Source organism: Haliotis cracherodii, unplaced genomic scaffold (genome assembly GCF_022045235.1).
Source record: "Haliotis cracherodii isolate W230 unplaced genomic scaffold, xgHalCrac1.p SCAF_20, whole genome shotgun sequence".
Taxonomy (NCBI): Eukaryota; Metazoa; Mollusca; class Gastropoda; order Lepetellida; family Haliotidae; genus Haliotis; species Haliotis cracherodii.
The window spans coordinates 1317631-1333934 of record NW_027266276.1 but is presented as its reverse complement, the minus strand read 5'-3'; the positions used below and the strand labels follow the sequence as shown (position 1 = coordinate 1333934).

At 41.3% G+C, this 16304-nt stretch overlaps 1 protein-coding gene across 2 annotated transcripts in view; it reads right to left on the bottom strand.

Moving 5' to 3' along the window:
* Positions 1-2638: 2638 nt before the first annotated feature.
* The window catches only part of LOC139470074 (polycomb group RING finger protein 2-like), a 30946-nt gene continuing 17280 nt past the window's right edge, over positions 2639-16304 (bottom strand). For both annotated transcript variants that reach the window (XM_071252363.1, XM_071252362.1), the window contains 7 exons: positions 16006-16061; positions 15308-15355; positions 14635-14737; positions 11347-11428; positions 10511-10609; positions 7265-7345; positions 2639-4503 (listed from right to left, as the gene is read on the bottom strand). In XM_071252363.1, coding sequence (XP_071108464.1) covers positions 3442-4503; positions 7265-7345; positions 10511-10609; positions 11347-11428; positions 14635-14737; positions 15308-15355; positions 16006-16061 — 1531 coding nt within the window. In that variant the 3' untranslated portion in view covers positions 2639-3441. The remainder of the gene's footprint in view (positions 4504-7264; positions 7346-10510; positions 10610-11346; positions 11429-14634; positions 14738-15307; positions 15356-16005; positions 16062-16304) is intronic.

The window sequence follows — 16304 nt, the reverse complement described above, 5'->3', positions numbered from 1 at the left end:
CTAAATCAGCATCAGGAAAAGTATTTGTTTTAATTTAAGAGGAGGGAAATGTATTGTGTAGACTATATTTTAGTCTCTTTTAATCACTTCCTCTGCTTTGTCGCATCACATATGGCCACATCTTTGCGATCACCTGAAGATCGTTCAGTGCTTTAATATTTGGCATCTTAGAATTTTATCAATTTGAGATAAATCGAAAAGATACATGGACGTTTGAATATTTTTTGGGATATTTTTTGTAGTGATGACAAAGCACACAATTTCATAAATGTATCCCAAAACATATACATGATTCCTATATTGTTTGTTCAGTATATACACGGATGTAAATGACATTTAGGTCCGTGGTATATATGTTCATTGCAAATAGTCAAGCACCACTTTTTAGTTCTGTATATAATGCACATACGATTACAATGACATGTCAACTTTAATATAATAGGAGGGAAAACGAATAGAATAGTTTTACACAATGCACTCCCTCAACGAAGAGCCATCTCCTAATGCCTACTGCTTCGCCCGTGACTGTTTACGTTGACAGATCGCAGCATCTTAAAAATATATTAGCCCTCTGTTGTACTGTGATCTGTATTGAACACGTGCCTTGAGGGAGTCAGTGAGTAGGGTTTTACGCGGCGTTTAGCAGTATTCCAATAATAACACACATTGTACCCATGTGGGGACTCGAACCCGGGTCTTTGGTGTGACGAGCGAATACTTCAACTACTAGACTACCCTACTGCCCCCATGTGCCATGCTAAAGAGTATCTGATAGTGTGGGCGGTACGCTCGGGTTAAGCTTGCGTTAATGACCTCGGCCGGGTATTGCAGCCAACGGACAGATAGGTGTTTCCTTAGAGGAAAGTTTTTAAGTGATAAAAATTATAGCGACAAGAATCATTTCCATAATAATAAGAAATATTTACTGAGGCGGAGTCCATTGTACGATTCTATATCATAAGCATGTGATTAGGAATCAGGATTCAATAGTGACGATACCAGGTGATATGTTATTCACTGTGAGGTAAATGGAAAACATGTCTATTACCTGGATTCAAGCTTTGCTTTCAAGTAGTTAAAGAATGTGATTATACCTGGTCAACGTTTAAGTGAAAAAATCCAAAGGCTATAATTTAAGTGAAAAGCATCTTACTATTATTGATTTATACTATCAAACATGTTAATAATAATAATTTCGAAGGGACTGTTGAAACGTGTTCCTTATAGCTGCAGTTCATTCTTCACAAAACCGCAATTTGTTACAATGCTTGTAACAACAGCTTCATGTTTAATGACAGTTGGTAATTTGGTTACAGGATTTTGAACAGGGTTGTATTTGTCAGATTTTGGGAACGTGTTTCTAACTTCAGAATATACTATTTCGAACATTGACTACAGAGTGAAGTAAATTCTACCTAACGTGTTATCCCAGTCAGCTGGGAATGAAACGGGCGTCAGGCTGACTGGTTGTCGATCCGTGCGTAGGAAACTACACAAAAACAGCCAGATAAAAACCAGGTGTATCTGAGAATACACAATGCCATTTAGAATGTGGGCAAATGTAACAAATGTTATATTTGGGATAACACTTTCTTCGTTAAGTACAAATTCTAGTACTTTGGGGAGTTGAGTCCCTCCAGGATTCGAACCCACGCTCTCAGAGCGAGGCCCCAAATGCCAGCACAGAAAGGCAGCGATCTAACCTACACAGGCACTGTGTTTGTGGGTTCGAATCAAGGGTTGGACTCAACCCGAAAAAGTAATAGAATTTGTACTTCACTAAGAAAGTGTTATCCCAAATATAACGTATGCTACAGTTGTAACTGCTCGTTAAAGTACCATGATGAAACGCGCATAATACAGGTGCAGCACGAATATACGCAAGTTAGTTGAAAAGCAGTACAGATATCGAAGCACGAATTTATATATTCTCAAGTAATGCACTGCATGATATTTACGTACAGTTTACTTGTGTCGTATTTATTTGTATTTATATATTTATATTTAACTTTCAGGCTGTATTTTAAATCTGATTACGCAGTTATTTTGGTGCTATTTTGTAGTCATGCGTTACACATAATAGTGAGTGAGCGAGCGAGTGAGTGAGTATGGTTTTACGCCGCCTTATGACGACGGGGGAATGACCTTTACATTGTACACACGTGAGAATCGAAAGCAGACCTTCGGCTTGACTAGTGAACGCTTTATACCACTAGGCTACCCCACCACATCACAGATAGGCTGCCCGTCATAATACCAGGTATTAAATGTCCGATTTGTTCTACGTGTATTGGCTGGGGTAGCAGTTCCTACAAACTAACAAAAAATCTTTCTTTTTTTTTTCTTTTTTTTTTTTGGGGGGGGGGGGGGGGTTGTTTGTTGTTTAACGCCATACACAGCAATATTCCAGCTAAATGACGGCGTTCTGCAAATAATCAAGTCCGGACCAGACAATCCAGTGATTGGCATCATGAGCATCGATCCATGCAATTGGGAAACGATGACGTGCATCAAAGCAGGTCAGCGAGCCTGACCACCCGATCCGGTTTGTCGCTTCTTACAACGACTCTGTGTTTGCTCGAACACATTAACACTCACAAAAGCACATCATGTAATTTATTTTTATTTTCTATCACAATCTCCTAAGTAATCAAATACATTAATTTATACACATCCAAACTAACAGCAGACATATCCCGTCGTTATTAGTCTGCTTGTGATCACAAATGAATAAAATCGTTAATAACCAATTGCTCCTTCCCCTACAACCAATCAAAATGTACGGGTAATTTGAAACTTCTCGTAAGCCAATGACGAATGATGAAGAAGTTTGAACCAATCACAATCGTCGGTAAAATCCAACCAAGGAGAGTAATCCAATATTCACGAATCTTGATGATCAACACAATATGTCACAGCTTCTAATGCATTAGCTATAAATGCAAGTAAAATGGCAGTTGTCTTGCTCAGCACTAGGTGATGCGCTAAGTTCTACAGAATAACTTAAAACCAGTCTTAGACCGTAAATACAACGTATGTACACGTCACCTTCGGAGGAGAACACCTTCCCATGAGTGTCTTGAGTCTTAGGTAAGTAAATATATATATATACATCCAGCATGTCACTTTTGGTAATCCACGAGAGCTCCCCGCAGTGTACATGATTAAAAGGCCAGATGGCAGTATGGAGAATACATCGGTTTGCACATAAAGATCCAGCACATGAACATCGCTTTGCACATTCCAAGTTTGGGCACAATTAATACACCGACATATATATGTATATATACATCCATAGAGAATATCGTTCCATGCATATCTTTCACAAGATATTCAAGCCACCGGTTTTCGACACCAATACGGTGATTCCTTAAAATATATCCTTTCAGGGCAGGTCCAAACACAGTATTATCCAATCTTGGAAAGAATCTCACAAAACGTTTATGTCGCCACATTCATATCTGGTCTGGGGCTAAACCCTCCGTTCAGTTTCAAAGGTTGGTTTTTATCTTTCTTCACCAAATTCAAAGGTTCATCCCTCCTGGGGATTTTGAAAAGTCCAGATTCGTCAAGGGTCGCTTTACTCAGGTCGTACGCACCGTGACCGTTTGTATAATGTCCGTTCATATTTGGCATTGATAATTTCTTTGGTTCGGCCTGTTTACGACCAACAGAGTGGGTCTTTCTGACCTCAGACGATGCTTTGCCATTTTCGATGCTTTTCTTGGGTTCGATAGTCTGATGTTTCTTCGGTTCTGATGGCCGCTTTGTTTCCGACTGTTTCCTGTTGTCGTTTCTCACATCATTTAACATCTTCTTCATGTCTGTCGGCGGTTTCTTGAGCTCAATGGTGGTTTTCTTTGGTTCAATTCTTCGAAGTTCTGTCTGAGGTTTCTTGCCATCCGCTTGCTTCTTAACCTCATTAGCAAGTTTCTTAACTTCAGAAGGCTTTCTCACTTCCTGTAAAGGTTTTTTAACCTCCAAGGAAGTTTTCTTCGCTTCTTGAAGACTCTTTTTGGCATCATGGGCGCCCTTTTTAGCATCAGAAACAGTCTTTTTCATTTCTGGGCATGGTTTCTTGTTCTCTGTTTGCTTTTTGGGTTCAGCCTCTTTGGTGGTTGACTGGGAAACAACTTTCACTGTGTCAGCCTGACATTTAGACACTGTTGTTTTCAAAGAGTCTTTCTCTTTGGAATTGGTGGTAACCTTTCCCTTCGGTTCCACGTGGATTTTGAGACAGGGTGTGTCTTTAGCTTTAGGACAGAGGGTGTCATTTGATTTTGGACTTGTTATTTCTTTCCCTTTGCTTTCGGCAGTGTCTTTTTGTATTTGTATGGTCGGTATGTTTAACATTGTGGGGGTGTTCACAATTTCGTTGTTGATTTTCTTGGCGGTTTTGGTGGGCACATCGCAGCAGGTTTCAGCTTCGTCAGACAAAGCTTGGTCGTGAAGTCTTTTCAGTTTACGCTCATATATGGTGTAGTATAATCTCAATGGGCCCCTCTGGAACAAACAAAAATTGATTAGCTTCAAGGGCGGAATAGACACGATGATTTTCGTTGGAGTCGAATGTGACTTTTAGGTGATGTGGTGTGTGACCACTGGTTTGCTTGATCAAGACTGGATATATTTCAGAAAAGAGAGGAGGGCACAAGTACCTACATACTGCAGTACTACCTCACGTTATGGTTACATAACTGGTCTATACAATTTTGCAAAACAATTTCACATCCAGTTTCACAATTCGAGGATGGAGAGGGTGATATTTTCTATCTTGATAGTTTCAATCCAAAAATCACGTCACCAAAATCAATCACATCACAAATGCTGCCGAACTAGATCAAATATATATTCTAAATATCGTTTCAAGTAAGAATTTAAACCACACCATAAAAAACTGCAATGGCTTTTGCACAATGCAGCCTTAGACAATTCATCAAGAGCAAGTCATCACGGAATGATTACAGGAATCGAACACGATTCCCCAATACAATGGCCATAACTATTCCGAATGAGACGGAAAATCAATAAGTGGATTCGGTAACAGAAGACGTTTTTCATTTCATGAAGAATAGACAATGAGCCTCGCGTAGTGTTCCCGGCGAAGGTTTGCAGGTAGGAAATGAGCGGAAGAAGCTACTAGCCTACACGTGAGGACAATATGTGAAGGCAATACTTCCCTTACAACTCGAGCAAACAACATGCTGTTTCCTTGTCTGATGCTTCTCGGGAATATATTGAGTTAGTATGGGTTTACGCTGCTTTTAGCAATATCACGCCGGGGGACATTGTACCCATGTCGGGAATCGAACCCGGGTCTTCGGCGTGACGAGCTAACGCTTTAACCACGAGGATACCCGACCGCCCCTGGTATTATGATTATCATTATTAATATTATATATTTCGAGAGTAAGGATAACTCGTATTTCAAAGTGGGATCTGTTCGCGATAAAAGAGCAGTGTACGTATTTATTCCCTTATTTTGATATGAAGTGGAATAATGGTTGGTTGCTTGGTTTGTTGTTTTACGCCGCACTCAGCAATATTCCAGCTATATGATGGCGATCTGTAAATAATCCGGTCTGGACCAGACAATCCAGTGATTGATACCATGAGCATCTAGCCACACAATTGGGATACGAGGACATGCATCAACCAAGTCAACTAGCCTGACCACCCGATCCCGTTAGTCGCCTTTAACGACAAGCACAGTCGCCTTTTACAGCAAGCGGGGTTTGCTGAAGACCTATTCTACCACGGATCTTCACGGGTCTGGAATAATGGAAAATATGTTAACCGGGAAATGATAATGTTGGAGGCGGTGAATGAAACAATTGTTCTTGATATAAGTGATGGGGATGAGCTTACGCCGGTGTTTGCAATATCCGGGTTGGGGACAAACACGAGATAAGTGAGTGATGTTTTATGCCGCATGTAGCAATATTCCAGCAATAGCACATCCCCCGTGAGGGGTATTCCATTCACGCTCCAATCCCTCTGATGCTATATCATGTCTTTTATCTACGTAGATATAGACACATTTCAGGTGTGAACAGTGCGTTACGTGAAAGGAAACAAATATTGACACAATAAGTACCCCCTGACACGTAGAACTATATGAAATATGTATCTCCGTCAGTTGGTGCCCACGGTAGCTTATTTTCACGATACCATTAATGCTATTCAGATTATTTCAACATGATTAATAACGCATTAATTATTAAAACCTTTGTAACTTTGTTGAAATATTCACATGACATTTACAATTCAGGAAATACCAGTGACCTTGACCTCTTTGTTAAAACATATGAGTGAGTGAGTGAGTTGGGTTTAACGCCGCTTTTAACAGTATTCCAGTTATATCACGGCGTGTCAGCTTAATGTGGGAGGAAAGCCCGAAGTGATGCAGGTCTTAGACGTTTACCACTTCGGTGAAACCCACGAGCACGGGTATGGTGCTGACAAACCTAGAAACATAATCGGGGTGAACCGGGATTCGAACCCACAATCATAGGTTTCTGGCGTGCCCAAGGGACGCAACTCTGCACAGCAAATCGCGGCGCCTTAGACGACTGGGCCACCCGTGCCCCCCTAAAACATGTGAAGTGTGCTTGAGTGCGTCCTTAGTACGTGACTTATATACCGCTCAAAAGAACATAAAGAACACCCGGTAGTTTCATATAGCTAACGTTGATCGGCCATTTCTTTTGAGCAGTATATACCAAGATGAGTGAGTAGGGTTTTACGCCGGTTTTAGCAATTTTCCAGCATTATCACGGCGGGGGACACCAGAAATGTGTCATGTGAATCTGCCACACGGATATAACACTAACTTAACCGTGTATGCACTGTCGGGAGGCAATGGGTAGGTTTGTGTTTAGATGATGTCCCCTACACACATGCTTTTCAAAACAATTAAGTAGGATAGAATTATTGTTACTGAATGAGATTACTTCAGAATAATCCTTTGGTATATGTCAGTGATTTTCACAACTATACCTCTGGAGTGAGTGAGTGAGTATCGTTTTACGCCGCTTTTAGCAATATTCCAGCAATATCACGGCGGGGGACACCAGAAATGGACTTCACACATTGTACCCGTGCCGGGAATCGAACCCTGGTTTTCGGCGTGACGAGCGAACGCTTTAACCACTAGGCTACCCGACCGCCCCGTATATACCAAGGACATAAGGACATACGCACTATGTATGATGTATATATATGATATATGCCAGGGTCCTATGGGGCTATATGCTATACGTACCCTCCTCCACGTGTATATGTAGGCGATATCCATCAGCGTGTAATATTCCCGCAGGGCTTCGTCTGTGTGGAAAATGTCGATCTGAAACAAAAGCAAGCGTGATTAACACTGAAAACGAACTAGGCTGGCGTTGTTAAACTTGCCGATGTCGCAGTTTTATAATGTACAGTGCAGGCTGGTCCAAGTCGTGGTGAGTTTGTTTAGTAAACATGTTCCACGGCGGACCAGACCGCAGTTTCAACAAGCGAACGCGCGGGGCCACGAAAGGACAACAAATTTACCAGTATAACAGAGGAGTGAGTGAGTGAGTGTGTTGAGTGGGTGCGTGGGAGAGTGAGTGAGTGAGTGAGTGAGTGAGTGAGTGAGTGAGTGCGTTGAGTGGGTGGGTGGGTGAGTGAGTGAGTGAGTGAGTGAGTGAGTGAGTGAGTGAGTGAGTGAGTGAGTGAGTGGGTGAGTGAGGTGAGTGAGTGGCCGCTTTGAACGACATTTCAGAACAACAGTGGAAAATGTCGTACACCTTAACCACGTGAAACCCAAGGAATATAATCTGGCGAATCGTACAACTAACGACATACTGGCAATCCAAATGTAGCAATATACCATTCAAGGGATTCGTAACAAGATATTCAACCTGCTTGATATAAGTATATATTTTCATCATCGGAATACCACGAGAGCTGCAAGCTGTGTTTTCAAGTTACTAGTAAGGTCTAGAAAATGTAAAAGTTACAAATTGTTCCTCGTGATCTGTTTGCCAAACTCAAGACAGTGGAGACGAGCACCTCACATATTAATGATCGATATGCTCCATCGGGGCTGGATATCTTAACAACAGTGCCCTAATTACGCATTGGCATCATGAATCAATTCGGATCCGAAGTTGATAAGCTAGACCAGTCATCTGTAAACATGTCCTGGATTTATAAAACGCAATTTTTCACTGTCGGAGCGAGGTTCGTTAGTGTACCAGTAAATCTACCGACAGCTTGGCTCAAGATTCCGGGGCGTTAGCAAACCTGTCTCCTTGTAGATATCACAATGCCGCCAAATACAGCTACAGTAGACTCGGGGCTGATTTTGTCCAGACCAGCATTAAGCAGCCTGTCAAATGTTACACAGCTATGGTCATACGTGAACCGTGCGTAGGCGGCCCCACCAGGACAACTTGAGAAACAAAACGTCTAACAGTTTTGTGCGTGTGTTTTTTATGATTAATAGAACAAGCGTATTGACTATAGATACTTATTCTGGACATATCTTTTTTTTCTATTCTGTTATTTTTAAAAGGATTTATCGGGAATTAAAACTGTATGACGGTCAAGGACAGGCAAACCAGGGACTGAAAACCACCTACGCCATCGGGACACGAAGAGACGCAATCAGCTGATTCTAAAAACCTAACCACCTTATCCCCATTGTAGTCGGCTCCATGACAAGCGTTCTAACCAGGACATCTCACAGTCGGCTCCATGACAAGCGTTCTAACCAGGACATCTCACAGTCGGCTCCATGACAAGCGTTCTAACCAGGACATCTCACAGTCGGCTCCATGACAAGCGTTCTAACCAGGACATCTCACAGTCGGCTCCACGACAAGCGTTCTAACCAGGACATCTCACAGTCGGCTCCATGACAAGCGTTCTAACCAGGACATCTCACAGTCGGCTCCACGACAAGCGTTCTAACCAGGACATCTCACAGTCGGCTCCACGACAAGCGTTCTAACCAGGACATCTCACAGTCGGCTCCACGACAAGCGTTCTAACCAGGACATCTCACAGTCGGCTCCAAGACAGGACTTCTAACCAGGAAATTTCACAGTCGGCTCCAAGACAAGACTTCTAACCAGGAAATTTCACAGACTCTAAATTTCGGGTTAAAGCGTATATAGTAGAGCGTCTGATTAGCAAAAAGACGTTGACGGGACAGATTAAGTTGGCAAAAACAAACTTATAAAAAATATCCAGATAAATACAAATGTTTATTACTTTCAAATGAAAAAGTGTTAAATTTAATCCCATATGAAGTAACATATAAACTTTCAAAATATTTTACGTCAGAGTAATACCTACAGTGCAATAGGATTGAAAGTTGTGGCGTTTGTTGACCCATGGATAATGGTATAAATGCCCCAAAAAGAATATAACAGTGAAATAGGAAACACTATAATATTATCCTTCATTCCGCGAAATTTCGTCAGGGATGCTAAATAAAACCACGCATATGTCACCGTGACGTCATACGGTTATATCAATAGTTAACGAGAGAGTTTGGTTGAAAAGCTGCTTTGAACAGTATTCCAGTTATATCACTTAATGGAAGCCCGAAGTGATGCAGGTCTCAGGCGTTTACCACTTAGGTGAAATCCACGAGCACGGGTATGGTGCTGATAAACCTAGGAACTATACTTCCGTCATAAAGATGTTTAGATTCCAAAAGAAACGATGCATATAAATCGAACGAAATACAAAACTTAGTTTTCGGGGGAATTCTGTGAGCATCTCTGTCGAAGGACGAAGTGTTTCACTAGTGCGATACGCCAGTGCACCTCTTTTAACAAATATTGTTAGAATTATTTATAATTCTCCTGTTTTTAGAAATCAAAAACGGTTCAGACAAACGGCTATTACAATTTACCTTAAACATCATATCAACTGTCATAAGTCATATTAATAGTTAACGTCTATACAAAGATTGACACAACTATAAAATAATTATTTTGTCTTTTGATAATTATAGTGGTTTTAGAACAACGACAATATTGTAATTTCATCCGTGGTTTCAGTCAGCATATGTATCAAGCTTCACAAGCATAACACACCATGTATGCTTGATAAGCTTCATGTATGCTTGATTAGCTTCATGTATTCGTACCAATTTCGCAAAACACCCGTAAAGATCCAGGTTAGACTATGACTCTACCAACCCATGCTTGTCGTAAGAGGTGACTAACGGGATCGGGTGGTCAGGCTCGCTGACATGGTTGATGCATGTCATCGTATTCCAATTGCGTGGATCAATGCTTATGATGTCAATCACTCTATTGTCTGCTCCAGACTCGATTATTTACATACAGCCGTCATATAGCTGGAATATTGCTGAGTCCGGGGTTAAAACAACATACAAACACTTCGCAAAAGTACGTCGGTTAATAGAAAAATAAATAGAAAACCTTTGTAATAAAACCATAAATACACTTTCGCATATTTCTGGATGAAATTCGAATGACAACTGTATTTGTTGTACCTGGTAATTCAGTGGCAAGTCGTATTTAAGTCGGATGAATTTCTTCAGATGTGAGACTGTAACGGCGGCTGGGCACTGGAGATACCGTACGTCCCGATTCTGTAAAGAAAAAAAATATTTGACAATTCATATTTGTGTGTGCATAAAATGTACTACAGAATTCAGTACAGCTACATAACATGTCATTATGTACAGTAACCTCTCCCCGAGTAGTATTTTGTTACGTCGTTCGCTAAAGATGCATAATAACGTTTAGCCTGCCGATATAGTAACTGTTGCAATCTAACAATAAACGACAGTTTTAAGTTTTTGGCAATTTTCCAGAAACATCACTGCAAAGTACAGCATAAATGGGGTCAACGCATTGTTTCGATGTGGGAATCGAACCCGGGCCTTCAACATGACGAGCAAACGCATCAACCACTAGGCTACCCCACCGCCCCGACGACAAATAAAGCTGCAGATACGCCTGTTTCCATGCAGCGTCTGGTATGACCTATTTCAAATAAATTTAACAACATTCTACACAATACCATCCTAAAAAACAAAATACTTCAGAATGGAAGGAATATTTACAAGGGAATAGTTTCAACATTTTTTTAAAAGCAAGCAAAATACATAAAGGCGAGTTGGTTTTTAAGCCGTTTTAGCTTCTCCATAGCGATATCAAAGCGAGGACACCGCGAATTAGCTTCCCAAATTAAACCCATGTGCATAACAAACACGATCGTGAACGCCGTCCCTAAGTGACCATGAAAGATTGCAGTTTGATTAAGTTCCTAGAAGGCCACATTTCTTCGTTCTTTGCAAAAGCCCGTCTGTCTTCGGGTTCTTACCTCTCCGTTCTTGGGACTGGAGATTCCTTTCTTCAGATTTTCTTGTCGCATTCTCCGCAGAACCTCGGGATCAGGGATTCCTCTACAATACACAAATTGTATCAAATAGTAGCAGGGAACATTTTTTCAGTTGTAAGACTGTAATGTCAGAAATATTTTGCAACTGCAGCCTTAAAAGAGTAAAGCGCGGGTCATGAAGTTGACTTTGCGTTGTGCTTGTTAAGAAAAATGGTTATTCGATGGTGATGTATTTTACACGGGTATCATAGTTGTGTTAAGGATCTAACGTTTGGAGTGTTTCAGCGGCTGTTTCCAGCCTTGTAACGTTTTGATCATGCTTGTAATATGTTGGTCAAATCCAATTTTGAAGTATATACACTTTCTTTCGCCCTGCAGTTTGTGTGGTCGTTACGCTGAGGAAGATGTGCCGAATGGGGACCGTGTGAAGGTTTGTTTGTTTGTTTGTTTGTTGTTTAACGCCGCACTCTGCAATATATTTACGAGTCTGGACCAGACAATCTAGTGACTGACAACATGAGCATCGATCTACGCAATTGGGGTACGATGACATGCATCCACCAAGTCAGCGAGCCTGACCACCCAATCCCGTTAGTCGTCTCTTAAACAAAATTGGGACCAAATAAGGATTCACCGGACGCGAAATCATTCATCCTGTACGCATAAAAATTAAAATCGGTCGCAAAAACAAAATAGGAAAAAATGCCGCTATTGGATTACCTAGCACCACTTAATTTTTTTATTAAATTATTATTAGATTTGTTTCATTTTGGTTTAACTACATATCTGTTTTTAACTAACAGTCTCTGGGCACGTGCACGCTTACATCACTTGTGGTAGAATTGTGTGTATGAAGAAATTGTTAGTATAATCTAAGGGTCACACATGAAAATACATATACATCCTAAAAATATGTTTATATTTTTTATGCAAGGCCAAAATAGGCCGAGGAGCTAGTATACACGAAAAAGTAACATTACAGTATTACATAACTTCTATTTTTTAACATTATTATAAAATATGCAGTAAGTAAAAAAAATATATTCTAAATTACTTGGGTAAACAACGTTTAAAACGCGTTTTGGGATTTTGCATTAACATAATAATGTTTGCATCTTGCATCTTGTGTAATAATGGGAAAAGCGGGATTATTAAATATACTGAGTAATTCATTCAGGTGAATATCATTATGAAATGAATACGGTAGGAAAAATGCTTTTCATCTTCGACACAATTAGTACAGAATGTACACAATCTTTCTATTGGAGAAGTAGGGGGAGAAGTAGGGGGAGAACTGTGTCTGTCTAGTTCTAGTTTATGAGAACTACACCGAAGAGAAGCTAAAATACTACACTGGTACAGAGTACTGTATTCGATATTAGCAACTCTGGAATATCTTAATCATATAGGCAGTGCGTCACTTGGACCCCCAAAATACCTACTTGAGGTAAATTACTGCCAAATATATCCCCCAGGGCTACGAGGTACTTTTGTTGTATTCCCTTCTACAATATTCCAGAATGACGATGGGTTCGTCTCATCCAGGCGCACCTTTGTGCAGTACGAGTTGATTGTTTGTGAGTATCTTTGTTTCAGCATCATATCAGCTTGTTGAGGTTCCTGGGTTTATCTGGGAGCAATTCCCGGAGGAATCCAGGCCAATGCCGTTTAGACGGTTCGGTGCCACTATTAAATCAAGGTTCTGGCCGGTTCATGAATAAATTACCTGCTGCACTAGATGCGAAAGAAAGGAAGCTCACTGACAGCCGAAAAGATTGGAACAGATGACGGAGGGTTAATAACAGCTATGTCGGCCAGTTGGGAGAGAGAGAGAGAGAGAGAGAGAGAGAGAGAGAGAGAGAGAGAGCGAGAGAGAGAGATGGAGAGAATAGCGAGAGAGAGAGGGAGAGAGAGAGAGAGAGGAAACAGAGGGGATAGAGAGAGAGAGCGATGGGGAGGGGGGAACAGATGATGGAGGGTTAATGACAGCTATGCCGGCCATTCGGCAGAGAGAGAGAGAGGGGGGGGGGTGAGAGAGAGAGAGAGTGAGCAAGAGAGAGACAGGGAATAGCGAGAGAGAGAGAGTGAGCAAGAGAGAGACAGGGAATAGCGAGAGAGAGAGGGGGATAGAGAGAGAACGGGAGGGGAGGGAGTGAGAGAGAGAGTGAGCAAGAGAGAGACAGGGAATAGCGAGAGAGAGAGGGGGATAGAGAGAGAACGGGAGGGGAGGGAGTGAGAGAGAGAGTGAGCAAGAGAGAGACAGGGAATAGCGAGAGGGATAGAGAGGGGGGGATAGAGGGAGAGGGAGAGAGAGAGAGAGAGTGGGGAGTGAGAGATGGCGAGTTCATGTGATGGAGTTGACAGTGACGCAAGGCCATACAGCCTAGCAAATGTTGGATTCGAACTCATGACAGGCGGCTGCATCTGCCGTTAAGTTATTCCACATACACTGGCACAAAATCTATTCATAATACTACAGCATTTAACAATCTGATCAAATTTCGCAACCTTCAACAAATCACTTCTCTAATTGGGAATTTCCTTGTGTTAATCGCAAATGTTCCTAGCAAACTATTTAATCATGTATTTTGTCTTTGACAAGTGAATGACGTGGGGACGCAGAAGCTAATGCTGTAATTGGCCGTTTCCTACCGAGGAACCGGAAGCTCTCCTAGCGCTGACTGTATCGGTAGATCGCCGGTAGACCCCGACCACGTATTGCTACCAAGCCATATGTTACATCATCACTTAATCTGGTAGTTAATTGGTGTTTTTGACGAACACGAACTCCAAATGAAAAATACAGGAACGAACGATATATGCGTATCATGAGGTCGGGTAATCAATTAAGAGAATTCAGCAGGTTGTGTACAAACGGTGAGAGTGAGCGAGTGCGTGTTTACGCCGTTCTTTGGTATTTTCCAGCAACATGGCAGAGGACATCCGATACGGCTTCACACATTGTACCCATATGGAGACTCGAACCCCGGCCTTCGGCGTGACGAACGAACACTTTAACCACTAGGCTACCCCACGCCCGATTGAAATGAATGAGTGAGAAACGTCAGCATTGTTTCTGCAACGCCGATTGTTGACAAGCTCGGTACCGTGGAGCAAGCAAACTGACCAAGCAGGTTGACCAACACACGTGTGACATAATCCTTTGTGGATCTGTCTTCTAACTAATCCTTGTCGAAATAATAATCCGCGATTTGGTCACTGACGTCAAGTTGACTTTCTATACAGGTGTTGGTCATCGTGAATACTTACTCTTGACAATACGCCAGTGACATACTGATGTTCTCGTCAGCCGTGTAGATGAACCGCTCCGCCATCTCGTCCCCTCGGGCCTCGCTCGGGGCTCTCGGCGCTTCTGTGGACGAGACAAGATAAAACATATCAGCATAATTGGTATCTACAAATCTTTCTTAATCGTGCTCTGACACCACGTGGGGCTGGAAACACCAAGAATGGTCGAGGATTATCAACAGTTTCACAACACCAGGTGTCCAACTTTAAGTGAGTGAGTGAGTGAGGGATTTGGTTCCAAGCCGCTTTGAACAGTGCTTCTGTCAGTTAGGGTTTGAAAAATTCATTAAAAAAATGGAACATTAATAAAAACATTTTTTTTCTTTTGACTGCACCCCTCCATATGACACAGATTATATGTACTAAGTTTGAGGTGAATCCACTGAATAGTTTAAGAGAAATCGCGCGGACAAAGTTTTCGGACGGACGGACGGACAGAACCTTGGTATAAATATATATCCCCGACCTAAAAGGTCGGGGTTTAATAATAAGAAGAATATAAATAACCACAACAATAATAGGGCTCTGTCCTTGTAGGCCTGGAGCAATTATAATGATGATGATGATGATGATGATGATAACAATAATAAAAACGTAAAAATCAATGTCCGCGAATTCTTTCAATTTAGCTTACCTTTCTTTGGACTTATAGCATAGTATTCCCTCCGTCGCTTCATCTCTCCTGAAATAGGGAGGTCAAGATGGTGGTCTTATTTTCTATATTTTTTATATTAATATCAAACCACTAATGATGCACCACTGTCTAGGCCGCATCTAAGGTGATATAGGTGAATTAATGTCTTCAAATGTATCGTTATCATAATATCTATTATAAAATGATAACATCAATAAATTATTTTGAAATTAATAAAACAGAACAATGAATACACGAACTTCAGGTACACAAATTCGACAATATGATGAGTGAGGTTTGTTCGCGGCTTTTAACAATATTCCAGCAATATATTGGGGTTTTTTCTTTGTTCATCTCCGTACTCAGCAATATTAAAGCTTTATAAAGTTGGTCTGTTAACAAAAGAGTCCGCACCAGAAAAAACAGTGGTTGATATTATGAACAACGACTCACGCCGTTGGAGTACGTCGAGACGAAATCAGCCAAGTTACGAGCGTGACCTCTCCATTAAAAATAATCGCCTCTTACAACAAGCATGTCGTACTGGGGAGCTATCCCCACCTGGAGTTCCCATGGGGATCCGTCAATACCACGATGAAGATAGTGATACCATTCTTGGATCATGTTGGAAATCGAACCTGGGTACATAGCATAGCATGATGAACGAACGCTTTAACCATATGACAAACTTAACTCACCCTTGTACAGCCCCGGAACTAACTTGTAGACCAGATCCTGAAGAGTCTTGTCGGCTCTGAAAGCACATCAATTGATATAGAAATGTTATAATTTGTTTGTGTGTTGCTTAACGCCGCATCAGCAATTTTCCAGCCATGTGACGAAGGTCTGTTTAGAATAGACATATACAGAAATTCGTTTGAAATATTAATATCAGGCACGAGCCATTCCCTCTTGTGGCTCGTCAAGTAATAAATAATCGATTTTCTTTTCTCTGTAGACATTGACGTTTAATCAAAAACGTTGTTAATATAGATTA